Consider the following 24,916-nt stretch of genomic DNA (forward strand, 5'->3'; position numbering starts at 1 on the left):
AAGAAGGTTATGCTAACCTTGGAAGGCAAAATAAATATCTACTCATTTTATTTTATTTTATTTTATTTTTTTAATTTTTTTAACGTTTATTTATTTTTGAGACAGAGAGAGAGAGAGCATGAACAGGGGAGGGTCAGAGAAAGAGGGAGACACAGAATCTGAAACAGGCTCCAGGCTCTGAGCTGTCAGCACAGAGCCCTATGCGGGGCTCGAACTCACGGACCGCGAGATCATGACCTGAGCCGAAGTCGGACGCTTAACCGACTGAGCCACCCAGGCGCCCCAATATCTACTCATTTTAAAGATAAGAATAAAAAGAAATGTTAGTGGAATAATATAATTTAGCTTCTCCACATATAAGTCAGTAGTTCTCAAAGTGTGTTCTGGAAGCCTGTGGATTCCCTAAGACCTTTTCAAGGCACCTGTGAGGTTGAAACTACTTTTATAACAATTCTCAGTTGTCATTTACCGTTTTCACTCTCACTCTCTCAGGAGTATAAGTGGAGTGTTCCAGAAACTACATGACATGGAATAGTAATATAGCTTTGGTGGCTAATGGAATGTTTGCCTGTTATGTTCTTGTACATAACAATTTTTCAGTTTTAATTGCTAGTCTGACAAGTATCAGTAGATATAACCCACATAAACAAAAGCTCATGGGGTCCTCAATAATTTTTAAGAGAGTAAAGGGGTCCTAAGACCAGAAAGTTTGAGAACCACTGTTATAAGGCATTGAGGCTGAAGAAATACTCATTCTTTGCTGCTGTGGAATTAAACAAAATTGCTGCCGCAGTCTGAATGCAGCTAATTTAGATCAGTGGCTATCAGTAATCAAAGATATCTTCTTAGCTTATCAACAATACTCAACAAAAAGCCAGGAAAGTGAACAAACAAATGTGTTTGACTCACCTGTATTTTGTAAAGGGTACTTTGGCAGTTTAACATTTGACATTTCAGCAGAATGTAGCATGTGCCCATGATTAGAATACAGTTAACCGTAAACCTGCAGACTAGTTTATGAATTGAAAAGAGTAGTCTGGGGTGCCTGGGTGGCTCAGTCAGGCCTCCGACTTCAGCTCAGGTCATGATCTTGCAGTTTGTGGGTTTGGGCCCCGCATCACGCTCTGTGCTGACAGCTTGGAGCTTGGAGCCTGCTTCGAATTGTGTGTCTCCCTCTCTCTCTGCTCCTCCCCTGCTCATGCTCTGTCTCTGTCTCAAAAATAAATAAACATTAAAAAAAAAAAGAATAGTTCTAGTATTGCTTATGATACATGTTAGTGGGTCATCTGAAACAGTTTTACATTGTCAATGGAACAGGTTTATATTAGTGATCCCTGCCAAAATTCAAACAGGAATAAACAGAATTGGGCTTGGATTAAAGTGGAATAGTGACAGATTCTTGGTTATTAATATTGCAGACTTAGATAAAAAAGAACCTTTGGCTATTGAATAATATATACACCAAAGCAACTCCTAAGCTGTGTGCTGAATTTGTGTATATTTTTAGTTTATGGTTTTATGTACATGTACAGTACACAAATAATATTCAGGACTATTTTCCTTTAACATTGAAAGACCCCAAATCATCACAAAAATAATATGATACACATTGAAAGATATCGTATGAGTCAAAACAAAACTTTGCATTGTAAGTAACATAATTCTCTCATCAAAAACACCTTCCTTTCCAGCCATGCCAGATAACTGAATACTCTGGAACCTGCCCATTTAAGCTAGCTAAGCAGTATGTTCAACCACGAGGATCAGTTTTTAAAAGTGAAAATTTTAAAAAGCACTCAAGGAATAGCATAAAACATATATGATCACAATGGCAAAAATCCAAACAAAATTTCCCACCAACATTTATTCATGAGACTGGTTCTGTACATTAGCCTTCTGTTAAAATGTGAAAAAAATGGGGCACCTGGATGGCTCAGTTGGATAAGCGTCTGACTTCGGCTCAGGTCATGATTTCATAGTTTGTGGGTTCAAGCTGCGTCTTGGGCTCTGTGTTGACAGCCCAGAGCCTGGATCTTGCTTCAGATTCTGTGTCTCCTCTTTTTGCCCCTCTCCCGCTTGCACTCTGTCTCTCTCTCTCTCTCTCAAAAATAAATAAACATTAAAAAAATTTTAATGTGAAAAAAATACCTTTTTTAATATTCAGAGGTCCTTAGAACCTTAATTTGAGAATTAAGGAGGCTTCAAGTTCTAACAGATCTATATATAGGTCTATATATGTACCTATTCTTTGAGATATTGCTGATCTCACAAGAGGTAGGGAAAACTTCTCCTAACCAACAAGGGCAAAACAAACAAAAAAAACCCTAGGTCTTGAGCTGTGACCTGCAGGCACATTTACTGGGGCAGGGTTTCTCTTGTGATAGGTGCCCATAGGAGGTGCAGCATTGCACCAAAGACAGATGCCTATAGCAGTATCCAGAGCCATCAGTGAGAGGGAGCTGAGTCTGGGGCTTTTGAATTGAGCCAGCTTTCTCAAGAGAATCTGAAATAGTCACAAGTCACTGGAGCCCCTGGCTTCTAACAGAAGCGTCTGCAAATTCTTTTTGGAGGAAAGACTTCTCAATTTAGACCCTGTAGGATTCCCACAGTTTGAGGTCAATATACAAGTTCAAAATATCAGTAAGCATATTAAGAAGTTAATCACCTTGAATAACATTTATCAAAAATAAACAAAAACAGGGCGCCTGGGTGGCGCAGTCGGTTAAGCGTCCGACTTCAGCCAGGTCACGATCTCGCGGTCCGTGAGTTCGAGCCCCGCGTCGGGCTCTGGGCTGATGGCTCAGAGCCTGGAGCCTGTTTCCGATTCTGTGTCTCCCTCTCTCTCTGCCCCTCCCCCGTTCATGCTCTGTCTCTCTCTGTCCCAAAAATAAATAAAAAACGTTGAAAAAAAAAAATTTAAAAATAAAAAAAAATAAAAAAAAAATAAACAAAAACAGATTTAGACCCATCTGCCCCTATACAAGGAAAGCAGATAATGATAATTGGGATGCCTGATAGAGAAAAAAGCTGTGTATGAATTGTTTCAAGAAAAAGGGCAGAATCACCCCAATGAACAAGCAAGAGTAGACTTGACAGGAACAACTAGGCAGATTTGAAAATAAATCAGTATGTTTAGTGAAGTGAAACTTCTAAAGTGAAAAATATAATTATCGAAATAAAAATTCAGCAGAGGGGTTAATTAGCATATTGTACATAATAGAAGAAAGGATTAGTGAACTGGAAGATAAATGTAAAGAAATTACTGAGAATGAGAACCACAGTGCCTTAAAGAATACGTGCTATCCAGAACCTGCTAAAAATTGAAGCCTCTTAGTTCTTGAAAGATTCATAGAATCTTGGAATATTAAAAATATGCCTTCTTTACTAATCAATAGAAGAGTAATGTACAGAACTCTTATCACTGATGAACTTTGGTAAGAAATGTTGCCCTTTTTTTTCATTGTAATTATATATTTTTTGTTGTTTTATTTGATTGCTCTGATGTTTACTTTTATAATCAATATTAGTATGACAAAAAGATGGAAACTAGAAAGGAGAAGTTGAGAAATATGGAAGGCTAGAATAAGAAGGTCTAATACTTAGCTAATTAATGTCAGAACTGATAAACAAGTGAAATCATGATGCAGAAAACAGTCCAAGAAAATAAATGAAAAGAAACGCATGCTGAGACACACTGCAGTAAAACTGCAGAATACTAAAAACTAAGAGAATATATAAAAGCAACCAATGAGAAAAGAAAAAAAACACTTTAGAGTAAGTTAACAGTAGACCCCTCCACAGCAGCAATCATGGAACTCCAAGTGAAGATAACTGAGTATTCTATAATCTTTTAACAATGAGAGTGAAATGAAAACGTTTACAGGTTAAAAACAAACAAACAAACAAACATGATACTGAGGGGGTTTAAGCCTCTGACTCTTGATTTCGGCTCAGATCTTGATCTCATGGTCTGTGAGTTCAAACCCCATGTCGGGCTCCATGCTGACAGCATGGAGCCTGCTTGGGATTCCCTCTGTCCCTCTTTTTCTGCCCCTTCCCTGCTCATGTGCACTCATGTGCGTGCTCTCTCTCTCAAAATAAATAAATAGTAAAAACAACAACAAGAGACTGAAATAGTAAATTTCAAAGATGGTACAGCATAGAAAGCAGAATATATTTGCAACATCTCTAACAGACAACAGATTAGTGTCTTAGAATATATAAAAAATTTCTAAAATTCAGTATTAAGGAAGAGACAATCCAATTAAAAACTAGGAAATAAAGAATCAGGAAAATACAAATTAAGATCACACTTAGATTCTGTTATACATTGTGAAATATTAAGAGGTCTGACAGGAGCGCCTGGGTGGCTCTGTCATGTCAGTTGGGTGTCCGACTTCAGCTCAGGTCATGATCTCATGCCTTGTGGGTTCCAACCCCACCTTGGGCTCTGTGCTGATGGCTCAGAGCCTGGAGCCTGCTTTGGTTTCTCTCTCTCTTTGTCCCTCAACAGCTCATGCTCTGTCCTTCAAAAACAAATAAACATTAAAAAATTTTTTTTAAAGTCTGATAATACCAATTGGTAGAGGGAATGGAAGTTGATATTTTCACTCTGAAAAACAATTTGGTATGATCTTGTAAAATTTATCATTCACCTCTGTACAATCCAAAAACTTCACCCCTAGGTAACTCTTGTACATGTGCATCATAAAACATTTACAAGAATATTTATAGAAGCACTGTTTATAATAGCAAAATATTGGCAACAATTTAAACATCCATCAATGTGAGAAGATAGGAGCCTTCTTAAAGAAAAAATGATAAAATATTTTTAAAAACACATGAAAAGATGTTAATAAATTGTGAAATAGTCATAGAATGGAATATTATGAAATTGTGAAAATGAATAAATCATAGCTTTTCACAAGAAAGTAGATACATTTTAGAAATCTAATACTAAATTTTAAAAAATGAAACTCCCAAAATACTGTATGAAGTATACCATTTAATAAAGCCCCCAAACAAGCATAAGTAAGCAGTGTATTTTTCAATTTTACATACAGTGTGGTAAAACTGTATTTTCTTAAAAGTCAAGAAAATAATAAATACAAAATTGAGAATAATGATTACTTTGCCCAGGGGAAACAGAGTGCAGGAGTTGGATAGGGGAAAAATACATAACTATTCCAGTCGTGATTTTAAATCTTGGGCTATGGGCTCATGTCTAATAATTATCTTATTATGTTTTATAATTACATATATTTTCTACATGTTAGTAATTAATATTATACTTAATAAGATAACAGAAAAGGAAAAGAGTATACCAATGGCCTTGTGATATCTCAGTCATGGTTTAGGATCAAAATAATATCAGAGATGGCCCAGAAAGGAAGTTAAGTGACGCACATATTCATTCAACAGATTTTATTAGAAGACTGTTGTATTTAGGTCATATCCAGTGACTCCCCATGAAGCTCACAATTTTAATTAGGCAGTGGGGGATGGGCAGAAAATAAACACTTAAAATATAATAAGTAAATTATATGGTATGTTAGAAAGTCCTAACTGTTACTAGAAAATAACAAAACAAAACAGAAACTAGAGCCCTGTGAAGAAAACCAGAGGTTCCAAAAGAGAGGTGGGGGCAGAGACTGGCCACAGTATTAAATAGGGCATATAAGCCTCATTGAGAAGTTGACATGTTAGCAAGCTTGAAGGCAGTGAGACGAGTAAGCAAGTGTATATTTAGAGGAAGGTCTTTCCATGTGAGAGAAAAAAGTCAGGAGTGATTTCAAGGAGTTTGGCATCAGAGACTGGGAGAGTGTTTGTACCAACCGAAATGGTGAAAGCCTCCAGAAGTGAGTTTGCAGGGTAAGACCCGAGTTTCAGGGTTGGACATGCTGGGTTTCAGGTAGCTGTTAGATTTCCAAGTGACATGCCTAGTAAGCAGTAGAAACTTGTCTGGAGTTCAAGATGCAAATGCAGAGAAAGTGAAAATGTGTGTCAGCAGCAGAATCCATACTAGTTCAGGGGTTTTTGCACAAAATGGGGCCAGATAAATTTGAAAGAGTTAAGAATTGAGTTTCATGGAGATGAGAACAATAGAAACTAATAAGAACACTCTGACAACAACAACAAAAAATGGAGTTATTAGCAAACATTTCCAATTAGAATTTCTTTTAGGTCTTTCAAAAATATATAAATACAGCAGAATTCAATTAGCCTCGAATTGACCTATTTGCTGTTTTGAGATGGCAGTCCATTGTCTAAGGATTTATTACTTCTCTTGTTCTTTCCTATAATCTTTTTTTGTGTGTAGGCTACAACAGTTATGGAACACTCTTTCAATCGCATAAGTAAATGAAACCAATTCTGTAGGAAATTATGCAACATAGAGAATTCTAAAAAATTGTCCACATGTGGATTTTTATTGGCCCTGATCATGTTTTAGAATGAAATGATTATAACTTCGCCAAATGGCTTAGCACAATAATAAAGGCTGGGGCATGCTGTTGGAAGGATTTGCAGAGAAACTGAACTGATTACATGGTGTTTTATTTGCATTACATTAAATCCAGAGCACTTCTTAGAGTGTGCTGAAACTCAAACGTAGAGCCAAGATACATTGAATGACATCAGTTGGATATGGTCACGTCTCAGAGCTAAAGAAGGACACTGGAGATCTTGTAGCAGTTACATGACTTGTCTGAAGTCACCAGTGACAGAACCTTCCTTTGCTGATACCTAGGCCAGCAAAATGTTAGCCAAATGTTGCTGCTTCCGTGTATCATAAAGACTTAAAATTTGCTTTCTTTTTTCCATATCCCTTTGCAGGGGTTCTTCCGGAGGACCATCAGATTGAAGCTCATTTACGATAGGTGTGACCTTAACTGTCGTATCCACAAAAAAAGTAGAAATAAATGTCAGTACTGTCGGTTTCAGAAATGCCTTGCTGTGGGGATGTCTCATAATGGTAAGTGAACACTTAGTACACATATTTAACTGTTCTCATTATGGCTGCCAGATAAGTAGCCTGTAGGGCCATTGCTGAAAATGTGGACAGTTTTCCACAAAATTCCAGATTTCAGAATATTATATGCTGATAAAGCATTTCTCATTTCGGGTGAGGTTTAGGCTCTTAGTGTGCAATCTTTCTTTCAGTGGTTTGGCATCTGCCATGATGGGAGAGAAGACTTGAAAATATGAGAAGTGATAAGAAATAACTGTAGTATTTCCAAATGAATGTAATGATTGTGATTCATTTTTTATGTTGCTTTAATAGCATTAAAAATGGCATTATTCTTGTGTATATCAGTAGTTTCTTTCTGCTTTGAGAAAACTGCAGGTTTCTGGCTGTGGAACTTTAAGTGGAATATCAGAATCTAGAGTATATCCTTTTTTTCCTCTTTGCTGTGCAAAGATGAGTATAGATATAGCAGTACCCTTGACTTCAAAGAGCATACAGGCTTGTGGATAAAGCAAAGATTTTAAGCTCCCACAAAACTTCAGTGTCCATAGAATCATAAGAAAATAAAAATTTCTATTTTATAAACCTGTATCTAAAATCAAGCTTACGATTTTGAGTGTTGGCTTAAGAGAAAGAATGTAGAAGACCTTTGTTTTCATGAGTTGTAGAACTAACTCAGTAGAATCACGGAAGATAGGCCTATTTGAAGAAGTAGTTCTTGATTTCCATTTAGCTCTGATTGGTGTTAACAAAATCACAAAACAAATTTGATAGTAACTTTATAGTATTATATTTGTCAAGTATTTGTTCTTTCAAAATTCATTATGGGCTCAAGAAATCTAAAATGCCAAAGTGTTCAAATAAAATCTGAAGCTTGTTTCACTGGATATTCTATTTTTTTTTCTTTCTTTTGCCTTCACCGGTCTCAAAACTGATCTGGTAAGAAGATAACATTTGAAGTCAATCTTCATATGTTAAGGCTCCAAAGCATCTGTGAAAATTAGTTTTATTCCATCACACAGATGTTTGGTTTTCACAGCGGAAATCTTAAAAGTATTTGAGAATCGCTAATTGGTTGATATCCTACTCTTTAAAAATAGTTTACGAAATTATATTTTTATAATTAATATGGGCCATTTCCTCTGAAGGCAAGAATGTATTATAAAGAAATCTGTCAGCTATACTGGACAGAGTGGAAATTTGGTCCAAATTTCCTCACAGTTGATTACGTCTGCTGTGTAGCAGTATACAACTGCAGTCATTGATTGCAAAAATAATTTACTGGTTTAATTCCATCAATTTTCTTTCATTTCAAGTCAAGGGTTATATTTTAGATGATGCAGTCAAGTTGCAATACATTTATTTTATCTTTATGGTGAAATCTTTGACTTTGAAATCATTATTACTAAGACTGCCTAGAAAAGCATGCCAGTTCTGCTTTTCATGCTATTTATTTTTTGTCCTTTAAATTTGTCACTTCACATATTGATGTAACATGTATTTCCTGTTGCTTGCACACATTCACATAAAATATGCCTCCTTTTGCTTATTGTTAATAAGCAAACAACATTTAAAGCCCAACCTATATAGTATTGATGGTATAATTTTCTCTTCCCAGAAAATTCAAAGAAAACCATCATAAACCTAATAATAAAGTCATCATTTGACTTTATATGGTGATTAGAATATTCTGTTTAGAGAGAAGAACAATCTTTTCTTTTTAATGTTTATTTTTGAGAGAGACAGAGCATGAGTGTAGGAGGGGCAGAGAGGGGGGCGGGGGCGGGGAGAATCCAAAGCAGGGTCCAGGCTCTGAGCTGTCAGCACAGAATCTGACATGGGGCTCGAAATCATGAATTGTGAGATCATGACCTGAGCTGAAGTCAGATGCTCAACCAACTGAGTCACCCCAAGAGAAGAGCAATCTTGATAGGGAGTGTTCAGTTAATTCTTCTTGCAAAGACAAAAAAAAAAAAAAAAAAGAATTAGACTTACGCAGTTCAACGTTTACAAGATTGCAGCAGTGACTGAGAAAATCCCTTCTAAGAAGTGTTCACAGGAATGTGTTTGCTGTATGGAAAACATTTGATCAAAGCACAAGAAGGGAAAGCCAACAACGAGGTTTTGAATAGTTTTGCCTGTTATCCTGAGAAAGGAAACATTTCCAAATCCTCCAAAATTTCTAGGAGGTTGTAGTAACTATCTAAAATTATTTTGTTATTATATTAATGTTTTCTGTGAATGGACCTCACTATAATAACCCACCCAATTTATCAAGAGGCTTATAGTGTTGTACCAAATCGGCACCTTGCTGCTTTCAGTACACACAAGAAGAGATGAACATCCCCCAAAGTAAATGTACTCCATTCTCTATTACTTGTGTTTCTGCTCTTTGGTGTCTGTTTAATCCATTCGGTGCATTTAGGTTGCCCATTAGCCACCACTCCCAGCTTTAAAGGAGGCTTCTATAAGTAACCTTCAAGGAACCCTCAGGGCCATGGGCAACATTGTTGGAAAATCACTGAAACAAGGGTTGCTAATCCTTTCAACTTTGAAAGTTCTATGATTCTGCGTAAGTCAGACAACCTACCTCACCAAAGTTTTCACTTTTCATTAAGCTAGTCCATATATTATAGACAGTGTCACCATCTTCTCAGATTCTGCGTAAGTCAGACAACCTACCTCACCAAAGTTTTCACTTTTCATTAAGCTAGTCCATATATTATAGACAGTGTTACCATCTTCTCAAATATGTAGGTATCTGACACCTATATGTTTTGTTGCCATAAAAATATAATTCATATGCTTGAATCAGGTCATCTAGATGTTCTGATCAATTGCTCAGCAATTTAAGGCATTACATCTGATGATCACATAACAATGTAGCCTAGCCCCAGAGTACAAATCTAGAGCAGTCCAGGCTAAAGAACATAGATGGTATATTTGGTTAAGAGTGTATGGTTCCATCTTCAGATGGAACTTCCATTTTAATTGTGACATGTAGCCTAAACATCGTAGAAGGACAGGAGGATTTCAGAATTCTTACACTTGGGAACCTAGTTGTTTCTCAGATAATCTGTTTTCAGCACTGGGTAGGAAAAATATCCAAGCGTTGGACTGAAGTGCTTTGGGAGCAGTTTTTATTTTTCTGCAGTGATCAGGATAAACACGTGTTGCAATTGTTTTGGTCATTTAACATATCATCATTTCTAGACCATGGGCCAGTTCCACTGATGGCTCCCCAGTCTTTGTGAGTCATGCTTGGCACAATCAGTTCAATACCCTGTCCAGACACCTTTAGAGGAAAGCTCCAAATGAAAGTAAAGCAGAAATAAAGACCCAGCTTCCTAGGCTACCCAGAGGTGCATGTGACTTACCAAGTGATCATAGCATAACCTGCTTCTTGTTTTACATTTTGAATTAGTGAAGCTGGTGTCTACAGATTCTTGATAAAAATGCTCACATAGATTAATATTTCTTCAGTCAAGTGGACACTTAAACTTTTATAGTTTTTCTTAGTATAATTTTTGTTTTAAAATTCTGTTGGCAAGATCCCTGACATGAATCATATTTTTAAAATGTGACTCCTTTATTTTTTTTTAATTTATTTATTTTGAGAGAGAGCATGTGAGCGGAGGAGGGACAGAGAGAGACACAGAATCCGAAGCAGGCTCTGGGCTCCGAGCTGTTAGCACAGATTCCGATGCGGGGCTCAAACCCACAAACCATGAGATCATGATGTGAGCTGAAGTCAGACACCCAACCGACTGAGCCATCCAGGCGCCCCTTGACTTCTTTATTTTTGATAAGATAATTTATTCATTAAGAATTTTGACTACTGGAGTTCCTGGGTGGCTTAGTCAGTTAAGTGTCTGACTCTGGATTTCGACTCAAGTCATGATCTCACATTTGTGAGATCACGCCCTGTGTCGGGCTCCTCGTTAAGCATGGAGCCTGCTTAGGATATCTGCCTTACTCTCTGTCTTTCCCTCTCTCTCTCCCCACCCCTTCTTCCCCTCTCCTCTGCTTGTCCTCTCTAAAATAAAATTAAGATAAGATAAGATAAAAATAAATTTTGAATAGTGAATATTTCGTATTTGGAGCTGCTTTTCATGTATGAACTAAATAATAAAATTATAAGTATAGCCTGTTACTTTTTAAAAAATAATGTGAAGTAGAGAAAAATTGACTTACTTATGAGTCATTCAGTTAGGTTTTCCCTATGCCAGTGAGATTTGAATGAAAATTATGCTTTTCATAAATGTAAAAATTAGTGAAGCTTTAGCTTTACTGATTAGGACATCCTATTATATAATGTATGGGTTTTTTTTTTTTCTGTTATTTAAAAAAAATGCTGACAACTTTAAAAATAATTTCTCAGCAGCTTCATAAAAATCCAGAAAAAGGGCTTCACAGATATTTGTGGCACTCAGCATTTTACAAGTCAGTTCTCTCCTTCCTTGTAAAAAAGAAAAGCCTGAATGGCAAATAAGTTTAAATTTTAATACTTGGGGTTTTTTTTAAAGTCTTCTTTGTAATATAAAGGAAAAATTATCCAAATGTTAATTTTCAGAAAATATAACAATGGATGAGGTCCTGATGCACATGGTAGCTTGTGCTGAGACCCACATGGCATTCGTGGCTACGTACAAGCTAGCCTCCACCTCCTTTTCCCTCTGTTTATTATGTCCTTTGGCTCCCTGTCACAATCCTACCAGGCATTCAAGGCCCCATTCAAATGCCTTCTCTTCTGTAAGACTTTCTAATTCCCCCTCTTCCCTCTGTGTTTTAAACCTTTCTTGTGACACCCACACTCTGCTTTGTAAAGCAAGGGAGTGATCAGATCTATACTGCCCAAATCTAAACTACTGACAGCTGTAAAAAGGATAAGTTAGAGAAACAGGGAAATTCATAAGACAAATGCAATATTCTGAACCAAGACAGTGGGAAGGGTTAGTGAGAAGAAATTAAATTGTGAAAAATATCGGAGCAGTGACCAGTGAATGCAAGTGCCTGAGGGAAAGAGGGGTCATCAAAAATTGTTCAGGGTATCTAGTCAGGTGATAGAATGAATTAACTAAGAAAGGGAAACAGGGAAAGGAAACTGGAGGGGAAGAACAAAAATTCATTTTTAAAGTTGCATTTGAGGGTCTTACAGGATATCCAGCATCCATATATAAAGGAATATAGAAACAAGAGAAAACTAACAGTCCAGATCTCAGGAAAAGAGAGGGCAGGAGTTATGAGCACATTTTGTGAGCTAGAAGAATGAATTAGGAACAACAGAATATAAGGGAAGGAAGAGGGGCCATCATAAAGGTCTGGAACATAGGCAGAAAGATAGGAGAACCAGAAAAGCAGAAACCACAATGAGAACATTTTAAAGTCACAGGGTGAAGAAGGTCAACAGTAGCAAAAGCTGGGAGAGTGAATGCTGGAGTGCTCAAGCAGAAACAAGAACTCCGAAGAGGCCCCTAGATCTGGCTGTGAGAAAAAGCAATGGGGACTTTTAAGAGCAAAGTTTTGGAAATTTAAATGAGGCGTAAGCAAGATTGCAGTAGGTTGGGAGGTAAGTAGTGACAAATGCAGGCAAGGAAGAAAGACTACTCTTGGGGGCGCCTGGGTGGCGCAGTCGGTTAAGCGTCCGACTTCAGCCAGGTCACGATCTTGCGGTCTGTGAGTTCGAGCCCCGCGTCAGGCTCTGGGCTGATGGCTCGGAGCCTGGAGCCTGTTTCAGATTCTGTGTCTCCCTCTCTCTGACCCTCCCCCGTTCATGCTCTGTCTCTCTCTGTCCCAAAAATAAATAAAAAACGTTGAAAAAAAAAAATCAAAAAAAAAAAAAGAAAGACTACTCTTTCGGTAGTTTCAGTGGTGGAGGAAAGATGGACTGAAGAGATTATAACCAGGGTTAGAATCTTCAACATCCGCTTAGGTGGAAAGGAAGGAGCTAGTGAAGAGAGGTACATGAGAGAGAATAACCTGTGTATATATAGGCTCTCCCCTACTAGACATGTCCTGTCCTCCTATTCCCCCAGTCCAGTCTGTCTAGCACAGTGTCTTGCATCAAACAGGTGTTCATTGAGTGAATTCAATGATCTCAGGTAAGACTTCAGGGAATCAGTGAGTCAGGTAAGGCCAGGGGTGTTTTGCCCATCTCTGCTTTGTGAAGAAACCTAGACAAATGTTTACATGTCCTCTGCAGATAGTTTGAAAATGTTACCCCTGAATAAAAATCACTTCATATTAGTGCTAAAGCTGCTCCTTGTTTTACTTAGAGGAGCAAGAAAATGATAGTTATTAGATTGCTCTGGCAGTGCTTTCTGCGCAACCTCAGAATGCACAAGTTTTTTCTCAAGAAAGAGAGGTAGAGGGGCACCTGGGTGGCTCAGTCGGTTGAGCATCCGACTTCGGCTCAGGTCATGATCTCACGGTTTGTGAGTTCAAGCCCTGCATGGGGGTCTGTGCTGACATCTTGGAGCCTGGAGCCTGCTTCAGATTCTGTGTCTCCCTCTCTCTCTGACCCTCCCCCACTCATACTCTGTCTCTCTCTGTTTCAGAAATAAACATTAAAAAAAGAAGGGTAGAAAAACATAACTTATTGGCAACAGACCTATTAAAAGCAATAGTATTATCTGTCTTATTTACATAGGCTTTTACAAAATAAATGTTAAAATTGACCATGAGACATAGCCTTACCAATTCTCAAAAGCCTAGTATGATTGCCAGTTCACCCCTTAGATGTTGACAGACAAAAATACTTTTAGTACAACTCAATTCATTCTTCTGTTTTCTGATTTATTATTTTGAAAATCGCTTTAATGTTTAAAATTAAGTAACATTTGTCTTGCATGCTCCTACAATTAGATAGGTGTTTTAAAAGAGTGTTATTAACTGTCATTAAGAAATATTGTTTCTTAGCACTATACCAAGATCCAAAGAGCAGGGTATCTAAGTACTGCATGTGTTCAGTAAATCAACACTAAATACACAGTACTGAATCTGTTATATGGTAGCAGTGAACTGCATTCAGTTCAGTAAAAGTGTATTATATAAAGGCAAGCTAATACACTTTCACCAGAAACTGAGTCTCTACAAACCTCTTCTTCCTGAAGGCTGCATACTGATGCTGATAATGACAGATTTTTTTAAAACCAAGCAATATGAATTCTCTGTAGGTGACTAATTATATGACACTGAATGCCAGTATTTTGGAAGTTGCTGTTTGTCAGGTGCTAGATCTTTAGAACAGACATAATGTGTCTTTTTTTTTTTTTTTTCTTCAGGGCTTCAGGGACTAGATAAAAATTGCTTAAAAGAAAGAAAGAGTGTAGTATGTTCTGCAACATTATATGTCGTCAGGATTTATAGAATTTTATAGCTAAACTTAGAGCTAAAAGAAGGAAATTTTAGAAGTCTTCTTTTCCAAGTCCCTCATTTTATAGATAAACCAGTTGAAAACCAAAGAAGTTAAGCCACTTGGATAGTTTTTCACTGAGCTGAAACTAGAAAGTTGACTTCCTGACTACTTGAAGTGTAGTGTTAATTTCATTGTCTTCCAGAGAGGCCAAGAGTACTCCCTCAGTGACTCATAGGAACACATGGAGCATTTTCCTCTGTCTTTGAAGCAATAGTGGAAGATGTGGAAAAATATACTTTTATATGGGCACACTCAGCCTTTATATTTCTGGTCCCCAACCCAGAACTTTCGTTTTCTATTTCTTAAGCTCTAATTTCAGTCTTATCGGAAACAGCAATCCAAAGGGAGAATTCCCCCCTCTTCTTGGTTTTCAGATGCTCTACCCAATGGGTAGAAACTGAGGTTTAAGAATTAGTACACCATTCCTTAAACAAGTTAAAGACAGAGAGATAGAGACATACATAGATAGAAGAGGTTTTCAGGATTTGTTCTGTATCTATGGGAAAGAATCTAGGTCTGTGTCCCTGACTACAAAATGATATCTGTAGTCTGGTCTATAGTCCACAGTAAACATGGTTAACTTAGACCACTTCATCCACAAGTAACAAAAGCTGGGTTTATTAAGCATTACTATGTGCCACGTGCTATGCTGAACACTTTCTGTGCCTTATCTCACCACCTCACGTGCGGTAGATAGATATTATTACATAGGACTCAAAAGCAGCAAAATAAAATTGAGTTTCTCCCTTAAAAAATGCATACAAATAGGGGCGCCTGGGTGGCTCAGTCAGTTAAGCCTCCAACTTCAGCTCAGGTCATGATCTCGCGGTCCGTGAGTTCGAGCCCCGCGTCGGGCTCTGTGCTGACCGCTCAGAGCCTGGAGCCTGTTTCGGATTCTGTGTCTCCCTCTCTCTCTGACCCTCCCCCATTCATGCTCTGTCTCTCTCTGTCTCAAAAATAAATAAACATTAAAAAAAAAATTTAAAAAAAATGCATACAAATAAAAAATGGTATTTCCTCTACAACTTCAGATTTCCATGTTTTATGCAAATTTAGTTTCACCAAATAGAATGTGTTTTTTATCTGTTTTGTTGAACCTCTGGTATATAAAAATGCTAAAATCACCTATCTGATTAGTTGCATTAATAGTTAATTGAATCTAATGTGCAGCATGAGCACATTTAATGAGCATTTAATGATACAGAAAACTTGTTCATAAGAGCTAGCCTTTTGGGAGAACTTTGACTTCTAAAAATTCACATATTATTTAGATCGTAGCAGAAGGCTTTTTGCCTTAATATGTCCTAATTCTAAATTAATTTTCAGAAGCTTTTTTTGGCTGTTTTTATTATGTTACAGAAAACCAAGATTAGCAAATATAATAGGTGGCAATGTTTGGCTGGGCTCTTCCTAACAGAAATTTTATTTTATTATTATTATTTTTTAAAATTTTTTAATGTTTATTTTTGAGAGAGAGAGAGCACGAGGAGGGGAGGGGCAGAGAGAGAGAGGGAGACACAGAATCCAAAGCAGGCTCCAGGCTCCGAGCTGTCAGCACAGAGCCCGACGCGGGGCTCGAACTCATGAAGCACAAGATCATGACCTGAGCCGCAGTCAGATGCTCAACCGACTGAGCCACCCAGGAGCCCCTATTTTATAATTTTTTTTAATTGAAATATAGTAGGCACACCATGTTACATTAGTTTCAGGTATACAACATAGTGATTCAACGTCTCTATGTGTTATGCTGTGCTCCCCACAGTGTAGCTACCATCTGTCACCGTACAATGCTATTACAGTACCATTGACTATATTCCCCATGCTGTACCTTTCATCTCTGTGACCTATTCATCCCATAACTGGAAGTCTTTACCTCCCACTCCCTTTTGGCTGTTTGTTTATTTTAAATTAACTTTTTGGATTACCTTTTAGGAAAAAAAGTATTTTCCTAGATGTGTATATTTATACTTTATTACCTGTAAAAATTTAACCAGAGCCTAGAACAATGTTGCGCACACAGTAGATAGTCAGTAATTATTCATTGTGTAAAGAGATGGCACTGTGCACTCTGTTACATAAAGAGCCACAGATTGTTGGTGATTCCAGCCACTCTGTTTTGTTAGAGAATTTGGGTTGTCTCCACGCTTTACACCAAACCTCTTCTCCCTTCAATGTGCCATAATTCTTAGCCCATCCCCCCTCCCACAACCCCTCCTGTAACCCTGTTTGTTCTCCATATTTATGAGTCTCTTCTGTTTTCTCCCCCTCCCTGTTTTTATATTATTTTTGTTTCTCTTCCCTTATGTTCATCTGTTTTGTCTCTTAAAGTTCTCATATGAGAGAAGTCATATGATTTTTGTCTTCCTCTGACTAATTTCACTTAGTATAATACCCTCCAGTTCCATCCACGTAGTTGCAAATGGCAAGATTTCATTCTTTTGATTGTTGACTAATACTCCATTGTGTATATATATGTACCACATCTTCTTTATCCATTCATCCATCGATGGACATTTGGGCTCTTTCCATACTTTGGCTATTGTTGATAGTGCTGCTATAAACATGGGGGTGCATGTGCCCCTTCGAAACAGCACACCTGTATCCCTTGGATAAATGCCTAGTAGTGCAATTGCTGGGTCGTAGAGTAGTTCTATTTTTAGTTTTTTGAGGAACCTCCATACTGTTTTCCAGAGTGGCTGTACCAGCTTGCATTCCCAACAAACTTCCTGTTTTTAAACTTGATACTTTAAAGTTTAATTCATCAAGCATTTTTTTGTATACCTACCATGTGTATTGCACCCAGGAGCAAAGATGAGAAAACTCAGTACCCATAGATTCTAGTAGAATAACCAACATAAACCAATATAGAAGTACAGTATTAGTTTGCTACCTGAGCTAATATATGAATGCAACAGCAGCCCATTATTTGAGAAGCTTTTCCTAAACTGTCCGAAACCCCAGGTTTTTTATACACTCCTCATTGGGAGGAGGGATGGCGTATCAACACCATTTTCCATGGAAGATACATAATTTTAGAAGTTATCGAGTGATTCTAATATGCCCTGCCTCCCCTTGGTTCGATACTTCTCAACTGAGAACTGCTGATAAAAAAAAGTAATAAATATAGTACAGGGAAGCAAATGATGGGACTGGCTTCACAGAAAATGATTTTGAAAGGAATCTGCTATCTGGTTCTCAGGGGTTTGTGGGGTTTTTTTCCTGTTTTATTCCAGTATATATTACACGAAGACTTAGCATGTGCTGGACATTATACTGAGTGCGGAGGATATGATACTGAGCAAGATTCCTGCCTTCATGGAGATTACATAAGAGAGACAAGAAAACATTGTAGATAATTACTGTGATCAGTGCTGAGAAAGAGAATACAATAAGTAATAAGATCATATCCTGTGGGACCTAAACAATCTGGGGCAGAAGGGTGGGGGACTGTGATAAGAATGTGAGCAACCATTCATGGCCCATCCCTGTGGAACTAAAAAAAGAATGGGAAAGAGTGAGTAGATAGACAAGATTTTTGACCAAAAAGTGGTGATTGTTTTAAGATTTCTGTTTGAAGAGGTCATGGGCAGAGAGAGGATAGATTTACCAAATGGATATAGGCTAATTTAATTTAAAAGCATCCTAACTGAGAGGTAAGATTCTCTTCCCCTCTAAGTCAGAGACCACAAAGGAGCCACTCCACCCCCCCAAACACAATACCTGTATTAGTTAGTGATAGAGCTTATATAGGGTCAACTGAAGTGAATATGAATTTGAGACTCAGGGGTACACAGCAGTCTCTCCTCTAGCCAGTTGTAAATGAAATTCACTAAGTATTCAGATGGAAATGTGTTTATGGTAGAATGCTACCTTTAGCATAATAACATATAGCAGGGAATCATCCATTTATTCATTCTTGCATTCAGCAACCACCCACAGAGCACAACTAAGTGCTAGAGATATAAATGAATATGACAGTCTGGGCCCTCAAGGGGAAATGGTCACAAAAACACACAACTGTGCCACCACATGGGAAGTGTAAGAGTAGAGCTACACACAGGGTAATATTGGCTGTGATATCCAAATGTCCTTATTATGGGAAAATGTAGAGAGTCCAAAGTGGGGCCCAAAGGTAGCATTATTCAAAATATTTTGCAGATCGTATTGGTGGGGGAGGGGAGAACCATCTGAGTTGAAAGAGGTACAAACATGATTTTTCCCCCAACCTAGGCCTTACTAACCTCTGCTAAATGTTCCTCTTTGCCTTTCTTTCTTTAGTTTTCTTCTTCTTTACACTTCCTCACCCCACAGGAAGCCAAATGTTAAGTAAGGAAATGGTCTTTTTGACAAACATCATTAAGTGGTAATCCTAGAGAGTCAGGGGAATGATTATGGCTTCTCTCTACTAAATGTAAAAGGTCTAATAACATGAAAGAAAGCACCATCCATATTTCTTTATAACATGGACAAAATAAATCATACAGACTCTGTGAGAACAGAGCCTCTGTCTGTACAACTTTGAATTCTGCACAGTTCCTTCCTTCAATTTGTAAAAGAATTTGTGATCCTTTTAGGGCCTGACTGTATATTAAGGGCTGGGGATACAAAAATGATTAAGACACTGTCCGTGGCCTTCAGGATAGTGTTCTAGAGTGAGATAAATAGACCTATAAAATTAAAAAGCACAGTTTCGAAATCGTTGTCATTGAAGTATGTACCAAAGGCTATTGGAGTACAGGCAAATAAATAATAAATGCTGCTTGAAGAAGTCAAGAAAAGCCTCACAAAGAAGGTGACATTTGAATTGGGTCTTGAGGGATCAGTAGGAGCTGGTCCTCAGTTATTTCATGTGTAAGTAAATATACTTTAATTTCTTTGCTACACTTTCAGATTCTTTCACCTTCCTAGCAAGATCATGGATTAATTTTATTTTAATTAAAGAACTGAACAATTTAATTCTTACCGACAGCCTGTGCTATTGCCATGAAATAAAAAACGTGAACAAAGTTGGAGATAGAAAAACAAGACCTTGAGATTGGCAGAGAGAAGGAGGGGCTTTCTACGGTCTGGGCACTAGGACCAGGGGAGAGCAGCAGTAATTCAGTGATGTATCCTTGTCATTTCTCTCCCTCTATAGCCATCAGGTTTGGGCGGATGCCACAGGCGGAGAAAGAGAAGCTGTTGGCGGAGATCTCCAGTGATATCGACCAGCTGAATCCAGAGTCGGCAGATCTCCGGGCCCTGGCAAAACATTTGTATGACTCATACATAAAGTCCTTCCCGCTGACCAAAGCAAAGGCGAGGGCGATCTTGACAGGAAAGACAACAGACAAATCAGTTAGTTCTCTTCTGCTGTCTACATTGGGGTGGCTGGGTTCCTTGTTGTTGTTGTTGTTGTTGTTGTTGTTGTTGTTGTTGTTGTTTTGTCCTTGAGAAAATAATTCACCCTGTTACACACACATATACAGAGTCAATGTTCAGCTGTTGGCTGTTACATGTTGCTGGCTGTGTCTGAAACACAGGAAAGGAAATGTTTGCAGATAGGATAAGTAAAACTTATTTTGAAAAGGGAAAAAGTCCTTCAAATTCTCCTAACAAATTCTTTGAGAATAGTAAAAAGCCTGAATAACTGAATAACTGGCCACAACTATATCCATCCCAGCAGCCCTGCTTTCTCTGGGAATGGCCTGACCTAGGCTTGGAAAAGGTATTCAGTCCCATTATTTTACAATTCAGGAGAACTGCTAGAGTCACTTCTCACAAAGTTCCATGTGGGGGCATAAAAATACATCTAAGTATTTTTCCCTGTAGCTCTGTTGATTGTTCCTGGGCAGCTAGAGGCTGTATCCTCTTATTACGTATGTGAGTTTTATCTTCTGTGAGGCTCTGAGCTGCCTGGGCTACTCCTCCCGTAGATTCCAAACATCTGCAGGCTCTTTGATTACCACTGTTTGGAAAACCCAGAATAGGCTATAATTGTTACTAAGTCAGATGTTCCAAAGCAGAACTCTTCCTTGATAGGAAGCTGAGAAAGCAACATGGAACTGTATTAAAACAAAACACAGCTACACCGGAATTTCAGTTCTGCCATCAGCTTGCAATGTGACCTGGGTCACATCTCCGTACCTGTTTTCACAGGCAGAGGTCTGCCTTTGATTGTAATATCTGCAGCAGGTTCCTAGGGTTGTAAGAAGCGCAGAACATGTTCAGAAGACACCGTCCCAGCCCTTGAAAGCCCTTTTGTGCCATCATTTATTTTCAAATGAACACCTCCAGGAGAGGCATGCAGTTACTTTATAGATATGTGTAACTTAGTCCCCCACTCAGTTATATTTCGGGGAAAATATTCATTAGCCTTTAATGTATTTTGATGACTATCTCACGATGTGTTTTTTTTTTTCCTTTTAGCTGTAAACCATTAGAGTAGTTATCAGCTAATAGAAAAAGAAAACTCCAGTGGGATATTGCTGTGTAAAGAGCCAAATGGTCTTTGGACACTGAAGGACAATGAGTTTCCTGACTGCAGGAGAGTCACTGATACCTTAACAGTATGGTCCAGTTCTCCACAATTAAAAACAATTCTTACACATTCATTATGCTCAAGACACATGACCATCCTAGAGCTCCTATTATTATTCCCTCTTTAAAGATGAGGAGACTGGAGTGCAGAGAGATTGGACATTTTGTCTTGAGATCACGCAGTTAGCACACAACAGAACCAGGCCTATGATGCAGGCCTCCTTGCTTCTACCTCAGTGCATTCTGAGCATGATACCCCCTCTTGGAAGCTACTTCCCCATTGGCTAGAAATGAGCCAAATTGACAAATGCACTTGGAAAGCTTCACCTTGGGAAAATATGCTGGCTTATGATTTGTTTTTATCACTTTTTAGAATGACAGTAATCTTTTACGTTGTCCTGCTATCCCAATATATTCATGGCCAGGAAATTTTTGTCTTTTACTCTTTTGTTCCTCCCAAATAATAGCAGCTAGGACAACTGTCTCACATACAGGCTGGACTACAGACTATAGGTCTTAGTAAAGCTGAGTCTGTGTATTCATTAATGAAAAAAATCGGGGCACAGCAAAACAAAAGCAAGTGAAGACCTCTTTGTAGCTGATGTGACTATGGAAAACAGTTGTGTTCGTTTGAAGGGAGAGAAATAAAAGGAGAACTGGTGACATGGCTAGAAATAGTTAACTGTGTAAGGCACATTTTTAGCAGCTTGCTGAGAGCCAGTGTGGGATAGGGACCTGGAGGCTGGGAGGCCTGGAGCTGGGAAGGGAGCTGGACAGGGAAAGAACCCTAAAGCAAACTGTTTACTCCACACTTTTGCCTTGGGCCATTTTTTTTCCAGGAACTGCTTTCTCACATTCTCTTTATCTCCCACTCCAGACTGCTATCCAAGCTGGAAATCCCATCAATTTAATAATAGTACCTGGAAGATAGGAGGAAGGCATTTAAAAAAAAAAAAAATCCCCCAAGTAGGCAAGAATTTAAATGTACACTACCAGTGACTGGTATACTCTTCCCTGTCACTGAAAGGCAGAGAGCCCAGTCCACTGTAAATCACTTTAAAACCTCACGCCAATTGGCGATTTGGCTCTAAATCTTTGAGTTAAAAATAAGATAATTGTAGACTCTTTATGGGATAACCGAGTATTAAGGATTTTAAGAGAAAGGGCCGCAAAATGCTTGATTATGGGCTTCTCAAGTTCAGAGGCCAAATGTTTGTCATTTTTTCCCCTATAGTAACTAACATTGTGCTTTGCCCATAACAGTTATTCAGAATGTATTTGCTTAATTGAATTAAAAACTCTTGCCTATGCCCCTTTGAAATTCTGGACTTTGAACAGAGAGCCTCTCACTCGCCCAATATTTGCTAACCAACCTGGACATCATTAATGGTCTAGATAGAGGCAGAATTGCCTCTTGTTAGGGTCTGGAAAAGGAAAGAGAAACTGGGCCAAATTAAAATAATCCAGTCCCTGATTACACAAAACTGAAATAGAATTGTTTGGCTCTCTCTTTTCTCCTTATCTTGCAAAATCAAATTAAGCATTAGTGGAAAGAAATAGTTCAGAGAGGAATATGGGAGAGAAAAAAAAATCCAAAATGTGATTTCCAATGAGACTAGATATTTGTTCTTTATCTTACGTGGTCATGTTATTTATTTGATAGCATCTCTCTCAGGGGTGTTATGTTATCTCTTGGCCAGGACTTATGAAAGTTAAGATTTGCATTGATAGAAAAAGTCATGCAGAAGTATGGACTCCTGAGAGGGTAGGGGATGTGGAAAAGTGGCCATGGCTGGTGCAGTAGAACAGCTTGGGTCTCATTATACACCCTGCTTGAGACTGATGTCATTAGCGTTGGTTAGGCCAAGCCTGGGGGAGGCTGTTCAGCATAAAGGACGGCCTGTTACCCAAAACCTTTGGAAAAGGAAATGACTTTATTGGAGAGGCCATTCTTTAAATTTGTCTTACTGCTCAATTTAACCATTGCCTATTCCATCGCATTTTGAGATACTGGCTAATCTCTCCTCTCAGGACCTGTACCAGCATATGCCTCTAGGCCAACCAGGGCTTTTCCCTTCTCAATTAAACTTCTGTCTCCTGTATCTTATTTCCTGGTGCTACTTACACCTTTCAAAACAGATAAATGAGCAGATAAATTAAATGCTCTGCTTCCCTCCCATGTTTCTTAACCTTAACATCCTATCTTTGGGATATGATACTCCTACTTTTCATTGTCTTGCCTAAAAGAATAATGCTTGGAAATTTAGGCTCAGGGCCAGATGGGATTTGGAATCACTGGATATGGATAACTGGAAAAGAAATTTCAATAGCAGTAAGCCTTTTAGCCACCCTCAAATGGGAATGGCATTGACTCTTCTCACAATCTCTTTCCCTTTCTGTGGCTTGTGCCAGCCCAGCAGCGTCTTTTAAGAGATCCCACTGAACTCTGAAAAACATGAATATAGAACTAGGGTGCCTGTTCCATGACGACAATTTGAGAACTGAATGGACTTTGGAAGTTCCCAGTGTTTGAATATTACCCTGATGTGCCGAACACACTGGGTGTATCATTGTCACATGATCCCATGTTTGTTGATGAAAATAAACAGAGAATGGTTTTCAAAAACCATTTTCAGTGCTATGGTTTGTCATAAAACAATAAATAGAAAAACCCTTGGTGCGCCTGACAACTTTTCATCCCATATCTGAGAGATGATGAGGCCCTGGCTGCACTCTATCTGCAAACAAGGAATAAAACTTATTTGTTCTATATTGGACTTTGGGTCCCAAAGCATCACATTGCTTATGATGGGTACGTGTAGAGTCACTGTTTTTATAATTATGAGAGCAAACTGTGCCATCATAAAAATGGTTTTTCTAAATAGTGTGTGAAATATGAAACTACCAAATAAAAACAATATGGAAACGTCACCTTTTGTGAAAACAATTCTGTACCCATTCAAATTCTCCTATTCTAAAATTTACAATGGCTGTCAAATTTAGTAACTCAAGCTGTTGGGAAGATATCTCTTCTTTTAAATCCTACACTTACAGCTAAACAAAGTGTGGTCTCTTTCTCCTTCATCTATGGAAAAGCCTGAGGGAGTTGGAATTTGCTCCCTTGAGAAGAAAGATACCAGACAAACCGTCAGAGAAAAGAGACTTAGGAGCCCAGGTATAAATAAAGAACAGGATAGTAGTGCTGATTTGTTTTGATAGCTGATGAAGAAATTGGGCTCCTGGGATCATTAGTCCATATATTAATGTTAATAAAATAAATTCCTTTACTGCCGGGACTGTCATGAATAGCTAAAGATAGATCTGAACCAATAGTGTTCTTTCAGACAATAAATAAATAGCATATAGTTAAGAAGAGCATGTGGATTTTTTTTTTTAATGACTAGATTCATTTGACCAACACCCTTGTTTGCCAGCTGAGTAACGCTTTGGCTGGCAATAGATGGCTTTTTAAGAGCTATGGTTATGGGCTAGTTCATTAGAGTGTGAATAATTCTTCCCATTAAGTTTTTATTTGTCTTCAATCTCTAAACCACACAGGAAAACAGAATTACATTTGCGAGAGTTTTCAAACTTAACTTCAGTCACATCCAGCACTAAACTAGCACTTCTAGGAAATATAGTTCAAAAGGCCCTGCCTCCAGGACCCCACCATAGAAGAGCTTCTAAAAACCCCAAATTCCTCCAGAATAGTCATTTTATTTAAAAAAGAAAAAGTGGGGAAGTCATGTAGAAAGCAACAGAAAGGGAAAAGAACTAATCATGAGTCAGGAGATCTAGTTCCATTTCAAAGTTTGTTGTAAATAGTTATTTGACTTCGGAAAGTCTCTTGGCTTCATTCAACTTATTCATACCTCGTCAAAGAATGATGATGTAGGTGATTTTTGAAGACCCCTTTGGTTCTATACATCCCATGGTTCTCAACAAGAGGAAACTAGAAACAGGCAAAACCAAAAAGACATTGAAGAAACCCAACCAATGAGTTTTGATTCACA

At 38.1% G+C, this 24,916-nt stretch overlaps 1 protein-coding gene across 5 annotated transcripts in view; it reads left to right on the forward strand.

Annotated features, from left to right (window-relative positions):
* Positions 1 to 24,916, forward strand: part of PPARG (peroxisome proliferator activated receptor gamma) — a 135,676-nt gene that overhangs the window by 88,690 nt on the left and 22,070 nt on the right. For all 5 annotated transcript variants that reach the window (XM_042979529.1, XM_042979525.1, XM_042979526.1 and 2 more), the window contains exons 5-6: positions 6,835 to 6,973; positions 19,522 to 19,721. In XM_042979529.1, the coding sequence (XP_042835463.1) occupies positions 6,835 to 6,973; positions 19,522 to 19,721 (339 nt within the window). The remainder of the gene's footprint in view (positions 1 to 6,834; positions 6,974 to 19,521; positions 19,722 to 24,916) is intronic.

Source organism: Panthera tigris, chromosome A2 (assembly GCF_018350195.1).
Source record: "Panthera tigris isolate Pti1 chromosome A2, P.tigris_Pti1_mat1.1, whole genome shotgun sequence".
Taxonomy (NCBI): Eukaryota; Metazoa; Chordata; class Mammalia; order Carnivora; family Felidae; genus Panthera; species Panthera tigris.